The following is an 18,758-nucleotide window of genomic DNA, read 5'->3' on the forward strand; positions in this document are numbered from 1 at the left end:
AAACCCTTGCATGGCCAATTCCTCAACACACTATTTGGTTGATAGCCAACTTGTATAGGGAGCAAGAAGCCACAGTAAGAACAGGTATTGGATTGATTGATTGGCTTCAGGTTGGAAAAGGAGTAAGTCTTCTTGCAGAAGACTTCACTCTGAATTTTATTATTTCCTATATTAATACTTTATTTTATAAGTAATTATTATTATAATAAATAAATTATTTCTTATTGGACTTATTTAATATCTAAATATCATTTAAACATCAGAATAGTATAGTAATGATTGATTACCCATTCATAGGTGCAGTAACATAAAGATTGTTGTAAATTTTGATCCTATAGATATCTTATCCTTCAGATATTTGCCAAAATATGAAGTAAGTTGATATTATATAATTTAAAATTAATTATTTTTTTATTTTATCTTTTATTCCTCATAAGAATAAAAATATGAATCATCAATCACACAGGCAACTCTTGTTATTTGTGGAGGTTGAGTTCTCAAGATTTGCTGCATATATTGAAAACACATAAAACATGAGACTTATAACATGGGATAGCAGAGATTATGTTCCCAAATGACCAAAATTCCAATATTTCAAGCTTATTTTTCATACATATTAAGGCATAATAGCAGGAAATAAAATATTCAGTATGTATAAAATAAAGAATTATTAAGCAAAAACAAAGAACTATTCTTTAATTTGATGATTACTACAATGTAACCACATCTTAATCTGGCTTGCTGAAGTTGAAGGCCACTTTTTCAAGCATCTCTTAATGGAAACCTGACTTGCAGTTTTCAACTTCAGATTCTAACCTCTCGATGTGTAACCTTCTTCTGCTGTCTTTCTTTGAAGAGATTCTTCAGCAGCAATGCGATATTAAGCTGTAGCTTAACTAGTCCTTTTGGGATTGTGGAATGCATAGAAACTTTTATAGTAGTCAAACCACATGTAACTTGTAGCAGAATTGTTGTTTGTTTTCATCCTCTGTCAGATCTTTGTACAAATTTTTGGCTGTTTCTTGTATGCATTAATTCAACCTTGGCATCTCTTCTAGGTCTTGCTCCCACTAATGGGGCCTCAATAAAGATTGAAATGGGATTGAACACAATGTGACAATGAATTCTTGGGTTATACCAGGGCTATCATTCTGATGCTTGATCCATATAGCCAGCATCCCCAGCATCCTGTCCATGTCCATTTTCTCAATTGCATGAGATTGAGATTTCATTACTCTGGTCATACTGAAATACGTGGACACTCTTATGAATTGTATTGTCATTATCACAAATGGTTCTCACTGTAGAATTACTCAGTCCCATGGTTCTTTGAATGTTTATACTAATACTTCCAATTTCAACCCCAAAAGAATGGTTTTCCTAGGCCTTTTCTTCACCTGGTCTTCATTCACATTCTTAATTTCCTTTGTTTTTCTCTTGCTCAAAGAGCACAGGATTATTTACAGATAAAGACAATACTGCATAGATAATGCATCCATAACTTCAAATAATGGGGGGGGGAGTGTCAGGACAATTATTGGAAGATGGTGTATAGTAAATAATTTTTTTTTCAACACTTTATTATGTTTCAAATAAATTATATACATATAATGTGCAATTTTAGCAATAATACTATATTTTCTTTCATGTGATTCAAGAACAGATTCTAATTGATATCATTATAATTTGCATAATGTGCGACTGATATAGTAATAATAATACCACTATGATCACATTTACTGCTATAGTTCACAATTACACAAGGATATATGATAGAATGTTAAAGTGTACATTTTTTTTTCTAGTTTGACAAAGTGTGATCAAACAATATCTACAATACACCCAATTCTCCATTTACACAGTGGATTGGTTCCAGAAAAACCCGTGTAAATGAAAACCGTGTAGAGAAGAATACAGTGCATATGAAAAAATAGAAGAATGGTTCCAGATGTGAAAACACGATATGAACGATGACTTATTTTCAAACAAAACATATATATATATATATGTGTGTGCATTATATATATATATATATATATAATGTGCATTATATATATATATATATATATATATATAATGTGCATTATATATATATTATATATATATAATGTGCATTATATATATATTATATATATATAATGTGCATTATATATATATTATATATATATATATATATATATATATATAATGCACACTAATAAAACAGATATTCGAAAAGGTCCAAATACACCTGCGCATATGGTTATTAGTTAAATTTTATTCGCCGTCACTTTCTGGCAGTAGCTGCATTCTTTTGTGTGAGACTGGAATTAAATCACTTTCATCACTTGAAACACTTTGGCCATCCTGTTCATACTGCAATGTTGAAATGTTTTCTTCAGTAAAAGGAACGAAATTAGTACTAATTTCCAGTAATTCTGAAGGTTGATTTTTTTTTTTTTTTTACCACGAAGTCTGTAATTAATTGTTGAAATCCTGTTTTGACTAGATCTTTGTATAATTCTTCATATTGCACATACATGACTCCAGTTCACGTTTAAACTGTTCAGCTCATTCAGTATTTGGATCACGTGTAAGAAAATGACTTTGCAATTTTACTAGCCATTTGAAGCACTTCTTTAAATAATCCTGCAGTGAACAGAATCACTTCATTCTCATCATTGCTTTTTTCTTTTTCAGCAAGATTCTCAAGGACAACTTCTATTATTTCATCATCACTAACAGACTTGTCAACCATCAATTTTTCAATATCTGAAGACGAAAAATCATCAAATCCTTCTCTGCCAACTGCATGTGCTAATCTGATAATATTGGAATATTCAGTTGTATTCAAAGGTACAGGATTTTTCTTTTTCACACATTGTTGCGAAGTAGCTTTCCAGCATGCATTTAAAGTCGATGGTTTCAATTCTGATAACGTCAGCTTAGCAAGTTTGATGCAATCCAAAATAGAAAATTTCATCCTTGCATCAATGATGTCAGTAAATTATCCTTATCTAGTTTATCCAAAATGTATTGAAATGTTCTTCTTGTGTAGTAAGTTTTGAAGGTAGCGATCACAATCTGGTCTAGTGGTTGTATTAAGGATGTTGTATTAGGTGGCAGAAAACTAAATTCCACATTTGGATGTTCTAAAACAGGATGGACAGGCACTTTGTCTGCAATCAATAAAACTTTAAAGTCCAGATATTTTTTCATCAAACAGCATTTAACTTCTGGAACAAAACATTGATGGAACCATTCATTAAAAATTTCTTTTCTAACCCAACCTTTTTTATTTGCATTCCAGTGCACTGGTAATGTGTTAAAATTCACACCTTTCATTGCCCACAATCTTAGGGATCGATTAATGAGTAATGATTTTAATACATGATCTCCTGAAGCATTGCTACAAAATAATAGAGTCATACGATCCTTAGCTGGTTAAAGCCACCAACACTTTTTTGTGATTTCACTATATAAATTCTACTTGGCATTTATCTACATTCTTGGTGTCAAGTAATCCCTGATATTTAAAACATCGAGAGGGGTTCCCCAAAATTCATTTTGAAGTACATGTGTACTATACTAGGAAATGATAATTATAATTGAAATATCCTTTTTAACAGAACTGAATTCAAACAGAAATTTTAAATATAAGCGCCATTTGAACCATGTTAAATCAAAATAAATTTGCTTTTGTTTTCTAAACCATATTATTTCAAAATCATGTAAAAAAAAAAAAAAAAAAAAAACGTAAAAAGAGAATTAACTGTAGGAAGTTTATTTTTCACTTGGTTAGACTATAATAAATTTAGTTTAATCCTTTATCCAAGTGTAAGCAAACAAAGTTTGTGCCTGAAAATATCTTCAGGACTGAGGTAAGGTAGTGCAACACCAGGCAACCAATACCTCTCCTATTGCTTCTGCCTTAGTATCTTCATGTTTGGGTCTGCCTCCCACTGACAAGACCTCAATAAAAGTTGAAACTGGTCTGGGTAGTGGCCCTTCCTTTAATGCATAGCAGTATACATGTCTGCAAGGAGATATGCTTTGCATTATGGGAGATGCTGAGACAAGAAATGATGAGAGCTTGGTCCACCTTTGCTCGGAGTTGCTTGGTGTTGCACTACCTTACCTCAGTCCTGAAGATATTTTCAGGCACAAACTTTGTTTGCTTACACTTGGATAAAGGATTAAACTAAATTTATTATAGTCTAACCAAGTGAAAAATAAACTTCCAACATCTTTCTCTAAATCCAGAGTAATTCAATAATAAGGTGGTACACCTGTTGGCAACTCCTGTAGGTAAATATGACCTCTCCTATTGCTTCTGCCTTAGTATCTCCACGTTTGGGTCTGCCTCCCATGTTGGATATATATTAGATGCTCTGCTTCTGGTAGGTTTTTGCCTGTCACTGCTGAGATTATGGCTCTGTCTGGTGGTGGGGTGAGCCTGCCTTTTTTGTACATTTAGTTAGTACAAAAAAAAATGTTTCTCACAAAATTTATTATTCATATCTACTATTTACATTATATACATGTGTACATATCTGCATACAAGAACATAATGCATAAGTTATATGTATCTACATGCATCTAAAATTTTGTATATATAAGGAGGTATACCCCAAAATAACTGGAATCTGTGATTTCAGTTAATTTGGACTTTTTGGCTATTTTGTGATGGCTGACCACAAGGAACAGAGACTGTGCATGAAATTTTGTTTTCTTTTGGGTAAAACTGCATGTGAAACTATTGTTAACTATTGAAGACCAACCACATATATATTCATATAAGCTTATGCACATCTAGCTGACCTTCAACAGGCACAAATTATAAAAACATCGAACAGATTTGCCAGGCAATCAATGAAGATCATAGACAGACCATTGAGCAAGTTTCTTCAGAAACTGACAAATTTGTCATGGAGTTCGTGCCAGCAAATTTTAACAGATGATTTGCAAATGAAATATGTGTGTGCTAAATTTGTACTTTGTTTGCTCACAGAGAATCAATCACCCAATTACAGAGGATCATTTCAGCCAATCTCTCGCTCGCCCGCTCTCTCTCTCTCTCTCTGTGACCTCTTTTATTGCTACGGATAAAGAAAACCATGAAAAGGCATTGATTTGTTCATGGCGATAAAATGAAAGAAAAGTCATTGGAGATCACAAACAGTATTCCAGTTGAACAGTTCCAGAACTCTTTTCAGCATTGGAAAAATGGTGAGACAACTGCATTGACTTTCATGGAGAGTACTTTGAAAGAGACTAGAATATGGTATTATGAACTTTAATGAAATTTTTTAAAAAAAAATAATTCTGGATATATTGGAATATCCCCTTGCAAAGATAGAATCTTAAGGTGCAATTCTACTGTTTAAATTTCTGTTTACAAGTTGCTGCATATATGGTATATCTTCTACATTAGATATCAATAAAAAAAAATTTAATAATAATTCGTTTTGCTTATATATTATGTGTTTACAACTTGTATTGTTCTAATATTAACAATGAGGATTATACATTTTTTTTTGTATAACATATAACTAATCTTATTCTTTTTATTATTATTATTATTATTATTATTATTATACCTTGGTACCTTTTCCATAGCTAGACTTTCACTGAATAGCCAAGTCAACGGAGCTGTCAGTTCTTTAGCACGTTCTCTCAAAACCCATGGTGAAATACCGTCCAGTCCCACAGCTTTACTGACATCCAGAGTACTCAGTATTTGAAACACACTGTCCTCCTGTACCACTAAACCTTGAACCTGCCCTATCCCTCTAGCATTAGAACTGACTCCTCCAGAATGAAATACTCCAATAAAGTGTTCATTGAACAATTCTACTATGTCCTCTGCATTGGTCACTCTATTCCCATTTTTATCCCACAATGTCAATCTTCCACAGTCATTTCTCCTTCTACTGGCCACATAGCTAAAAAATTCCCTTGGATTTTTTTAGGATCTTAAGGCCAGTCTCTTCTCATATTCCAGTTTTGCCTTCCTTACCATAGTAGTCTCTCTCCTGGCCTGAGTCTTATATTCTTCATGGATCTGCTCTCCACCCCTCTCCTTGTATCTCTTCCATAACCTCTTTTTCACCTGTAGTTCCTGTTTGATATTGTTTGTCATCCACTTTACACCAAATTGTGTCCTCTTCTTCAATCATGGTATACAGCTTACTATACCGCTAACAAATATTCCTTCACAATTTTCCAAGCACTAATGGTATCTCAGCCTTCCAATTCAGTTCTCCATGGAATTGCTCCAAGTTGATATCTATGACTATTATAATCACCCACTTTATAATTCCACACATGTTCCCTTCTCTTTGATACTCCTGCATGTCTATCATCTTCCAAGTCAAAACCACATGGTCACTCTCTCCAACTGGGGGGAGATATGTCATCTCAGTTATTATCAGCTCTTCTGATGCTATGACCAAATCCAAAACTCTTGAACCTCTTGTTCCCTCTATTACATGTTGCCTAAGACATTTGTACCTCGGGAATTCTAGAAATTCCATTCCCTTAATATTGCATTCAATTTCCTCTTCCCAATTAATACTGCTATAGTTAAAATCTCCCATAACAATCATTCTTCTTGCATGCCAAACTCAACTGTCTAAACATCTCCCCACTCTCTGTGTTTCTTGGCTTGTAGCAACAACCCACTAAATATCCTATCTTGCCCCTCTCTATCTCAAACCATATGCTTTCCAAACCATTAGTGTCAATGCCTCCATTCTTAAAGGACATAAGTCATCACTTATCATAAACAGTACTCCACCACTGCGTTTTCCCTTTTTATCCTGCCAAAAAATGCTGTACCCTGTCACTTCTATTCCTATATATCATCTTCCGTCTATCATGTCTCAGAGAATCCAATAATATATGAAAAGGTTGATGCTATCAGTGTAACCATTTCATCTCCTTTATTCCAGAAACTCTTGGCATTAGTATAAAGAATAAAAATTTCACTGTTTCTATACTTATCATTATCTCCTCCAGCCTCCACTGGACTCAGTGTTGCCTGATTTATTCCTCCTTCTCCCAGGCACCTATTTCCACAAGAGACCATCCCTGCTATCATCCATCCTGGTAATTCTAGTTTTTCTGCATTGACACAGTGATTCATTCAGAGAACAGCAATCTCTCCAGATTCCCATCTTATACTGCTGTAGTTAAAATCTCCCATAACAGTCACTCTTCTTGCACTTGCCAAGCTCAACTGCCTAAACATCTCCTCTCCACCCTCTGTGTTCCTTGGCTAGTAGCAACACCCCACTAAATATCCTGTCTTGCCCTCCTCTACCTCACACCATATGCTTTCAATGCCATCCAAAGCCTCTTAGAGGAAATAAGTCATCTCTTATTATAAGCAGTTCTCCAACAATGCATTTTCCCTTCCTATCCTGCCAAAAAATGCTATACCCCTGTCATTTCTCACCTGATCTATTTCCCTCTTCTCCCTGGCACCTGTTCTCACAAAAGGCCATTCCTGCTGCCATCCACCCTGGTAATTCTAGTTTCTCTGCAATGACACAGTGACTCATTCAGATAACAGTAATCTCTCCAGAAACCCACATCCTTTCTCATTCAAATGTAAGTGATCTCATATACAGTTCCTTTCTGTCCTCAAATGCCCTCCAAGCATCCACATATTCCAATCCTCTCTTCTGACACATTCTGGCTATCATGCTATTCATTATTAATGCTCTTCTACTCAGCTCATTATTATCATAGCTGGGAAACACACACACACTATTTTCCCTCTCTGAGTTTTCTTCTGTACAACCTCAAGCATGATCTACAGATGATCTCTCACCATCCCAATTACACTGCCTCTCAAGTAATTTGTGCCTGCCATCCCAATCATCTCATCCCAAACCTCAAGACCTTAAATTTTGCTGCATTAAACTGAAACCCCATTCATTTGCCCATCTATCTAGCTTATTCAAATCCTCTTGTAGTGCTACCACATCTGCACTATTACTAATAACCCTTCCCAGCTTCACATCATCTGTAAACAACTACCTATTCCTTTGCAATCCACTGACAATGTCATTGATATACAGATTAAACAGTATAAGTTCCAGTACTGAGCCCTATGGGATCCCACTTATAGCCCTCTGCCTGCTTGAAACTTCCCCACCATACACAACTCTCTGATACCTATCGGACAGCCAATCCTGAATCCAGTTCACCAACCTGACATCCAGACCCATGTGCTGCAACTTAAATATCAGCTTATCATGTGGCATCATGTCAAATGCCTTCGCTTAATCCAAGAAAATGGCAGTACATGCCTTTCCCTCATCTATTGCTCTTGTAACTTTATTACAAAAGGCTAGCATATTACCAAAACAAGATCCACCATTCACAATTCCATGTTGTCTTTCACAGATAACATTACCCTCATCTTCCCAATGCTGTATACGGTCACTCACTAATTTCTCCAAGATCTTAACAACTGATGAAACACAAACTGGATTATAATTAGACACTTCCAGTCTGCTACCACCCTCATGCAATGGCACTATCTTACCTTCCTTCCATTCCCTGGGCACCTTTCCCATAGCCAGACTTTCATTGAAAAGCCAGGTCAAAGGAGCTGTCAGTTTTTTAGCACATTCTCTCAAAATTCGTGGTGAAATACCATCCAGTCCCACAGCTTTACTGACATCCAGAGTACTCAGCATCTGGAACACACTCTCCTCCTGCACTTCTAAACCTCAAACCTGCCCTATCCTCTTGCAATCCACTGACAATGTCATTGATATAAAGAATAAACAATATAGGTCCTAGTACTGAGCCCTGTGTGACCCCACTTCTAACCCTCTTCCTCCTTGAAACTGCTCCACCATACACAACTCTCTGATACCTATCAGACAGCCAATCCTGAATCCAATTGACCAATCTGACATCCAGACCCATGTGCTGCAACTTAAATATCAGCTTATCATGTGGCACCCTGTCAAATGCCTTCGCTAAGTCTCCTTCCCCTCATCTAATGTTCTTGTAACTTTATTATAAAAGGCTAGCATATTGCTAAAACAAGAGTGCCCCTTCACAAATCCATGTTGACTCTTACAGATAACATTATCCTCATCTTCCCAATGCTGTATACGGTCCCTCACTACTTTCTCCAAGATCTTAACAATTACTGATGACATGCAAACTGGCCGATAATTAGACACTTCCAGTCTGCTACCATCCTTATGCAACAGCACTATCACTATCATTCCATGGGCACCTTTCCCGCAGCCAGACTTTCATTGAAAAGCCAGGTCAAGGGCACTGACCTGGCTTTTCAATTAGCACGTTCTCTCAAAACTTGTGGTGAAATACCATCCAGTCCCACAGCTTTACTAACATCCAGAGTACTCAGTATGTGGAACACACTCTCCTCTAAACCTCGAACCTGCTCTATCCCTCTGGTATTCAAATTGACTCCTCCAGGATGAAATACTCCAATAAAGTGTTCATTGAACAATTCCACTATGTCCTCTGCATCAGTCACTGTATTCTCATTTTTATCCCTCAATGTCATTCTTCCATAGTCATTTCTCCTCCTACTGGCCACATAGCTAAATAATTCCCTGGGATTTTCCTTGGATCTAAGGGCCAATCTTTTCTCATATTTCAGTTTTGCCTTCCTTACCATACTAGTCATTCTTCTGGCATGTGTCTTATATTCTTCATGCATCTTCTCTTCACCTGTCTCCTTATATCTCTTCCATAGCCTCTTTTTTGCATGTAGCTCCTGTTTAGTATTGTTTGTCATCCTCTTTACTCCAATTTGTGTCCTCTTCTTCACTTGTGGAATACAGCTTACCATTGCTGCTAACAAACATTCCTTCACAATTTCCCGGCCTTCCAATTCCTCCCTCCATAAAACTTCCCCAAGTTGATGTCTAAGACTATTCTAATCACCTGCTTTATAATTCCACATATGTTCCCGTCTCTTTGATACTCCTGCATGTCTATTCATTTTCCAAGTCAAAACCATATGGTCAATCTCTCCAACTGGTGGGAGAAATGTCATCTCCGTTATTATCAGCTCTTCTGATGCTATAAAGAAATCCAAAACTCTTGAACCTCTTGTTCCCTCTATTACATGTTGCCTAAGACATTTGTCCCTCAAAAATTCTAGAAATTCCATTCCCTTATTGATACATGCATCTTTCTTTCCCCAATTTATACTGCTGTAGTTAAAATCTCCCATAACAATCATTCTTCTTGCACTTGTCATGCTCAACTGTCTCAACATCTCCTGGTCCCCATCCTTTGTACTCCTTGGTCTGTAGCAACACCCCACTAAATATCCTGTCTTGCCCACCTCTGCCTCACACCATATGCTTTCAAAATCATTAGTGTCACAGCCTTCCAAAGCCTCCACTCTTAGAGGACATAGGTCATCACTTATCATAAGCAGTACTCCACCACCACGCTTTCCCTTCCTATCCTGCCGAAAATTGCTCTACCCAGCAACTTCTATTCCTGTTATTATATCCTCTTCTGCCAACCACGTCTCTGTGATCCCAATAATCTTTGGCCAGGCTGATGCTATCAATGCCACCAATTCCTCTCCTTTATTCCGAATACTCCTGGCATTGGTATAAAGCAGGGGTGGCCAACCTATGGTGCATGCGCCAAAAGTGGCGCATCGCATAATTAGAAGTGGCGCACTGAGCCCCCAGAGAAAAATTTTTAAAAATTTTCTATATGATTTATATATATATATATATATATATATATATATAAACAGACATTTAACCTACCACTGAATTCTAGAGTGCACATTTATTATACTTGTTTGATCTTGAAGCAACAGGCACCGGCAAATGCTGACATGCGTCACCGGTTACTCAATCAATTTACAGCTGACTCTTGTGTCGTAATGTTCGATGAACTTCTGATTTGATGTGACTGAACAATCCTGTGTTTTCGAATTTATATGCTTTTATTAACAGTTCTTTAAGTTTAAGATAAGATTTCTGTTTTAATGAAGGCTTAATATAGTTCTGTAAATTTAAAAATAATGTTTTTCATTTTGAACGCGTATGTCAAGTTCTTTCACGCTCAACTAATTTGCTGATTACTGAAACCTGCAATTATTCAGTGTATTTGTATGTGTGTGTTTTTATGTTTTTTTATACAATATCTTTCCTTTTTATTTACGTATAGTAGATTTATTCCTAAAATTTAACTGATCATCAGCAAAGCTTTCGTAATGAGGATGTTTGGGTCGTGTGTGTGTGTGTGTGATTGCCAGCTGATCGAGCGTTTTATGACAGGAAGCAATCTTGTATTTCATTGGACATAATATATTATGAGAGAGAGACGAAAACTCTCTATGAAAAAAAAATATATATATATGATTTTTAAACTTACAGAACTGCATTAGGCCTTCATGAAAACAGGAATCTTATCTTAAACCTGTAGAACTGTTTTTGAATGTTCATAATGTTAAAAACGATAAAATAATTTAAATAAATCATTTAATAATAAGCTTTACTTTTTGGGATAATTATTTTTACAGTCAGTTACTCATTACTTTGCAAAATAAAATGAGCAGAAGAAAAGCAGAAGGTGATAGCAAGTGCCAGTTTGATGAACTGTGGGAAAATGAGTTCTTATTTATTGTGGGTCCTTCGGGAAAACCGTTGTGCATTGTTTGTGAAAGCACTCTCTCAGATAATAGAAGACATGATCTTAACAGACACTATAGAAAACATCAAGCTGAATTAGAAGAAAAACTGAAGTTAGTTCCTGGGTCTGAGTTGCAGAAAGAATGTAGTTAAGAAAAAGGAAGAAATAAAAAAAAAAGAGACAAAATATATTTGTGAAACGAAGTTGTGAAAGTGTGGCAATGCTGGAGGCATCTTATGAAGTTGCCTTTGTGTTGGCTAAAAAACACAAGCCTTTCTCTGATGGAGAGGAAGTTGTTAAGCCCTGTCTCGAAAAATTTGCAAAATGTTAGGTGATAAGAATGTTGAAAGAAAAGTAAACTAAATTGCTCTGTCCAAGCAAACAATTACAAGACACATCGAAGAACTTTACCATGATGTTAATGAGCAATTGAAAGTCCATGTTCATCCTTGTTCGTTCTTTTCTTTAGCCTTGCATGAATCAGCTGATATATGTGATGTAGCCCAATTAAGCATTTTTATAAGTGGAATTGAGAGTAATTTTAATATCTTTGAAGAACTTATCAGTCTTGAGTCACTTCATGGAAAAACAAGAGGGTCAGACATATTTGACAAAGTAAAGTCATGTCTAGAAAATCAACAACTAGATTCTAGTAAGCTCATCAGTGTTTGCACTGATGGAGCACCGTCAATGGTAGGTAGAGTTTCTGGGACTTTAACTTTACTTGAAAGGTTTTTAGGTTGTTCTGTACTAAAGTATCACTGTATTTTACATGATGTGGGAAAACTCTAAATTTGAAGCATGTTATGATACCAGTAAAGTGTGTGAATAAAATTAGAGCAAGAGGGTTAAACAGAAAGAATTCAGAGAATATTGTGAACTGTTAGATATGGAATATGATGAACTCATCCTTCATTGTGAGGTGTGCTGGCTTTCTAAAGGACAAGTTCTCAGTAGATTTTGGAAGCTGAAAGAAAGTGTTCGTAATTTTCTGGAAGAGAAGGATGAGCTGCATGAGGAAAAAGCCCTGTTGTGTGATGAGAAATGGCTATTTGATTTAGCATTTTTAGTTGATGTACCAGCCACTTCAGTGATCTAAATATGAAACTGCAGGGCAAGAACAAATTGTTTCCTAGCTTAGTAAATGACATCAGTGCATTCAAAATGATATTAAAACTGTTCATCTCCCAGTTAGAAAACGGGGATTTAAGTCAATTTCCACATTTAAAAGAACATAGTGAATCTATTGAAGATAATGGCAACTTTACAGAATATACTGAGAAACTCAGATTATTACAAGAGTTCTTTAACAGTCGTTTTAGCGATTTTGCCGAAGAAGAAGACTGCATACTTGCATTTATAAATCCCTTTTCACTTACTGAGCAAAACATCTTGACGATCTCTAGTAACATACAAATGGAACTTACTGATCTCAGAACCAATTCTTTATTGAAAATGAAATTCAATGAACTTCCATCACTCCCAGATACTTCTGATATAATTAATTTCTGATGATCATTTGAACATTTTCCAGACCTGAGAAAATTGACTCAGAGTTTTAGAACTATATACAGATGCAAACAAGCATTTTCATCAATGAAAATGATTAAGAACAAACTACGGTCGCGACTGACTGATTCAAATTTGAAAAACTGTTTGATGCTTTCTGTAACTGATTTAACTCCAAACACTACAAGCATAGCAAAAGCAAAGCAATTTCAAAAGTCTCAATAAAATAAATAATAAATCAAAGGATTTATATGAAATCATTTAATTCAAACCTGCTAAAAGTGTCTATATTACCATATATATAATAAGTCATTTATGCATAACTGTTAAATATATCCATATTATCTTATTTTAAAAGGGCTGAAAAGTGGCATAAGTTTGCATGGCGCATCTTAACTTAAAAATGAAAAAATTGACGCATGAACTATAAAAGGTTGGCCACCCCTGGTATAAAGCATAAAAATGCCATTGTTTCTATACCCAGCATTATCCCCTCTAGACTCCACTGGGCTCAGCGTTACCTGATGTCGTCTGCCTCCTCCCAAGTACCCATTCCCACAAGAGGCCACCCCTGATACCATCCACACTGGGACACACTGACTCATTCAAAACAGCAATCTCTCCAGATGCCTACGTCCTTCCTCATTCAAATGCAGGCGGTCTCTCGCATACAATTCCTGTCTGCTCTCAAACACACTCCAAGCATCCACATATTCGAATCCTCTCTTCTGACACATTCTCGCTGTTATGCCATTCAAATCACCGCTCTTCTGCTCAGCTCGACATTATCATACCTAGGCAACACACACACTATCTTTCCTCTCTGTGTCTTCTTTCGTACAGCCTCAAGCAAGAATCTCATATTTCTCACTGCCCTATTCACACCACCACTCAAGTCATTTGTTCCCACCATCACAATCATCTCATCCACTCCTTCACCTCTCCTAATTGCCATAGGCACACTTTCTATCGTTCCTTCTGGCAAACACTCCTCACGCATCCTATCTTGAACACCACGGATCATTGAGTCCCCCATACATTACTCCTCTTACCACCATATTCCTCGATTGCTTGCATGCATCCCTCTTATATAAGGACATAACCTTCTCCTCGATAATCAGTAAACTTAACAGTATCCGCTTCTGTGTCAGATCATCGATCCAGTGAGACAACAATTTCTCAATCTCTGATATCGGGCCCAGCCTCTTCTTGGTAACAATCATGCCCTTCAACGCTACCGCACCTTTTGTGCTTTCAACAGTGCGAACTTTATCCTTCACTATTATATTCACTGTCGAAATAGGTCGAATTTATATCCTGAGCTATTTTTGATAGAATTTTCCTGCCTTCATACATACGAATTTTTTTCAGCTTTTCTTCTAATGTAATTGCAGACCTTTGGTTTTTAGATTTAATGCATGGACATTCGGTTTTGCGTTTGCATTCCATTTTAAGGGTTAAAAAAACAATGAAACTAGCAGTGATAACAAGTGACTGAACTAAGTGTGCGAGGCATCTACTACTGTACTGCTATAAGGCTGTCAAAGATGCAACTGCGCAAAGCCGGTAACTTATTCATATGCACTAGTAGATTTATTACATAACTCCGAATGTATCTAAGTCGCATGTTATGTAACTTGGGGTGTAACTGTATATCATGGCCTTGTTGATTTGTGGACTGCTATTTCTGTTTTTCTTGTATTTTGCATTCTGTTTTTCTTTTGGTTGTTGCATTTTTTGTTGTTTAAATGTTCGAATTGGGATGTTGCAATCGCAGAAGTGTTCTTGTTCTGGCAATGACAAGATAAAATATCAGAATTGGGAATCGAACAATGAAATTTATTTGTGCTTATAGTCCCACAGAAGGTTCCACCAAAGAAGAAATGGAGGAATTTTTGAGACATAAGAGAAGGCAGATCACCCAGTGAAAAAGAAAAGTTGGTCCCTGTTGAAGATCTAAACAGTAGTAATGATTATCAGATATATAGAAATGTTTGGGGAAAATTTCGAGAAAAGTGCAAAGCTAATAATAATGGTAAATTTCTGGATTTCTGTTCGGGACATGGATTAGTTATTACTAGCAAATTGTTCCAACATAAAAATGTACACAAATTCACAGAGAGAGAGAAGATGCAAGAAATAAGAAAACTCTCATTAACTATGTTATAGTTGATAGCAATGTTTTCCCACTGGTTCAGGACACAAGAGCATAATACAGAGTCTTTGAAATAGGAAGTGATCACTATTTAGTTTTGAGTAGGATAAAATTGGATTTCATATTGAAAAGAAGAGTGTGTAAGAATGTTTTAAAATAAATCAAGGTTGAGCAGCTTTCAGAGGAACTGTAGACTGAAATACACAAACATCCTTCAAGAAAAAATGAAAGAGTTTGAAAACAAGAACCAAACCTTAGAGATTCATTGGCAAATCCTGAAGAAAACATAGATTGATTCAGCCAGAAAGGATAGAAAAATCAGAACTCTGTGGTGGATCAGGAAGATATAAAGGTAGTGAAGGACAGGAGGAAAGCATATTGAAATGTCCTGCAAGTAAGTCAGCTTGTGCTCTTACAGAATACAGAGAAAAATGCAAGAAAGCAAAGTACGTTCATCCCCTCGACTTATGTCCATTTAAGTTACATCCGTTCGAAGATATGTCCATGATCCAATAAAAGAATAAATAACATGTTCGACTATACTTTTGAACAAGATGCAAGCAAGTGTAAAGTAAAAAGGTTTCTCTTTAGCATCATGTGCAGTGGCAACCTCCCTTGGCAGTCAGCATGTGTCTTCAACAGTTCCTCTGTTGATTTTATGTTTGAGAAATAGGTTATTTGTGTATTTATCGTTAAATATTGTGCAACATGGCCCCTACACACCCAATCAAAAAACTTAGTGAAGAATCACAGAAAAAGAGGCGATCAATTGATCTTGAAACATAGTTGCAAGTTATAAAGCAACATGAAGCTGGTAAGCCTGTCAATGTGATTGCACATGACTTCAGATGATCTCATTCTACAGTGATGACCATCTTGAAAAATAGGGATAAAATAGTAGAGGCTGTGAAAGGATCTGATTTGATTAAATCGACAATAGTGACGAAGCAACAACAAGGTCCTATTGTCGATTTAATCAAATCAGATCAAAAATGTAGATTTAATCAAAAGCCCTTAGCACTATGACCATAACTGCTAAGGCACTAAGTCTCTTCAACATGATCAAGGAGAAAGCAGGACCCGATTACAACTATGAATTCAATGCTTCTTCCGATTGGTTCAAGAGACTCAAACAGCGTTTTGCGCTGCATAATGTTAATTGGAAAAAAATGCCTGAGCAGATATTCATCTACAAATATCTAAAATCTATGCCTGGTTTCAAAGCTCTTAAGGACCATATTTTGTTTCTGTTAGGGGGTAATGTAGCTGAATGTAAACTGAAGCCATTTATGATATAGCACAGTGAGAATCCACGAGCCTTCAAAAACATTAGGAAGCATACTCTTCCAGTTCATTATCGGACGTGGATGACTCAAAAATTGTTTGTAGATGCCTTAATCAACTGTTATGCAAGTGAAATGGAAAGAAAATATAGAATTTAAAATTTTACTAATTCTAGATAATGCTTCAGGTAACCTAACCTTACATCGGTGATCTTCACCCCAATTTCAAGGTCATGTGTCTCCCTCCAAGCACTACTTTATTGATCCAACTTATGGATCCAGGAGTACTTGCAGTTTAAGGCTTATTATCTGTGGCGAACTTTTATACAAGCCATTTCTGCCATTGAAGGAAATGACCAGACTCTCATCCAATTCTGGAAAGCATTCAATATTTATCATGCTATTAAAAATATTGTTCTGGCTTGGGACGAAGTGACCTCTCAACGCATGAGTGGCTTTTGGAAGAAGACATTAAAAAGGGTTTGAGCACAGTTTTGGAAATAGTGAAGAACGTTGTAAATTGAGTTAAGAAATAGTGGGCCTAGCAAACAATCTCAATTTTGAAGTGAATGATGACGACATAGTTCAACTCATAGTAAGTGCCCCTGAAGAGTTCATCAGCGAAGAATTGGTCGATACTAGAGGAACAACGTGTTGCAGAAGAGGAAGAATGAGAAAAGGAAGAGGGAAAATAGAAACAAGAAGAGATAGTTAAACAATTTACAGTGAATAGTCTTTCAGATATATTCTCTGCAGTTAGCAATGTTCTCAAAATGGCTGAAAACATAGTTGACCCAATGTTGAATACTACTTATTAGTAGAAAGGAAAGTATGTGATGCATTTGATTGCTATAAAAAAATTTATGATGAAAAGAAGAAAAGGAATAAGCAAAGCACATTGGACATTTTCATCAAAAAAAGAAAGGTTACACCAGAAGAGCTGAAGCCTGGACCTTCATATTGGGGAGGTAATGAAGATGTGATTGTGGAGAAAGATTTGGGAAATTATTCTCCTGTTTTATAGTGGCACCAATGCACAGTACAGTTTTATAAGGGGTTTAAAAATTAAAATGACAGTATACTTATTACAATTAAGTCCATAACCCCTATAACTCTGTTGATTTAATGTATTGACTTACGTCTGGCCGACTTACGTCCTGCCGGATGGAACAGAACCCCAACGCAAGCCAAGGGATGACTGTACTGTGTAAAACTAGCTAAACAGAAGTCATGAGAACATAGAAAATGAATATCAGGAAAGTGGCAAAATATTCTGGAGGCTATTGAAAAAACTTAGAAATGGAGGAAAACGTACTGTAAAAGAAATCAGATATGATAAAAGTGACATGAAAACTGAAGATAAAGATATTCTTGATATCTAGAGTAATTCTTTTGAAAGACTGCTAATTGAAACAAGAAGTGTCAACATGATAGTAGAAAACTCCGAAATGTGGAAAGGCAGCTAGAATTGATGAAATTCAGCCAGAAATGCTCAAATATAGAGATATAAAAGTTTTGCAGTGGCTGTATTGTGTAATTCCAAAGGTCTCATCAGAGGGTCAAATTCCGGATGATTGGAGCAGAGCTCTCATACTAAAAATTCCATCTATAAAAATGGAAATAAAAACTGAATGTGAGAAATACAGAGGTATTTTCCTACTGAGTGTTCCTGGTAAGATTTATGTAAGTATACTTGAGAAATGGCTAACAAAATTTGTGAAAGGGAAGCTTAGTGAAGAACAAGCTGGATTCAGGCCCAACAGAGATTGTCTGAATCAGATTTTCTCTTTGAGGCAAATAGTTGAGAATTTTTGGGAATATAACAAGGATCTATATTTTAAGTTATGTATATCTGGAAAAGGCATATGACAAGGTGCCGAAAGGAAAGCACTTCAAAACGTTAGTTATATGGTGTAAATGGGCCATCATCGAGCAATATATAGTCTATATTTAAGCTGTAAGTCAGCAGTTAGAATTGAAGGAGGTACAGAAAATGGTTTAATGTTAAATCAGGAATGTGACAAGGGTGCACTCCTGATTTAATATTAAAATCAGTACAAGTCTGCAAGATTCCCTGACTAAATTGAATGACTATTGTAATTAATTTGATATGAAAATCAACAATAAAAAGACAAAGACAATGAAAATAGCCAGAAACATTGAAAACA

The 18,758-nt window shown here is 35.9% G+C and overlaps 1 protein-coding gene across 2 annotated transcripts in view; it reads left to right on the top strand.

Annotated features, from left to right (window-relative positions):
- The window catches only part of LOC150094577 (epithelial sodium channel subunit gamma-like), a 391,842-nt gene that overhangs the window by 350,208 nt on the left and 22,876 nt on the right, over window positions 1–18,758 (top strand). For both annotated transcript variants that reach the window (XM_090412252.1, XM_090412253.1), the window contains one exon: window positions 298–373. In XM_090412252.1, the coding sequence (XP_090268378.1) occupies window positions 298–373 (76 nt within the window). The remainder of the gene's footprint in view (window positions 1–297; window positions 374–18,758) is intronic.

Source organism: Typopeltis vanoorti, chromosome 22 (assembly GCF_054136105.1).
Source record: "Typopeltis vanoorti isolate ZY-2024b chromosome 22, IOZ_Tvanoo_1.0, whole genome shotgun sequence".
In the NCBI taxonomy this organism is placed as follows: Eukaryota; Metazoa; Arthropoda; class Arachnida; order Uropygi; family Thelyphonidae; genus Typopeltis; species Typopeltis vanoorti.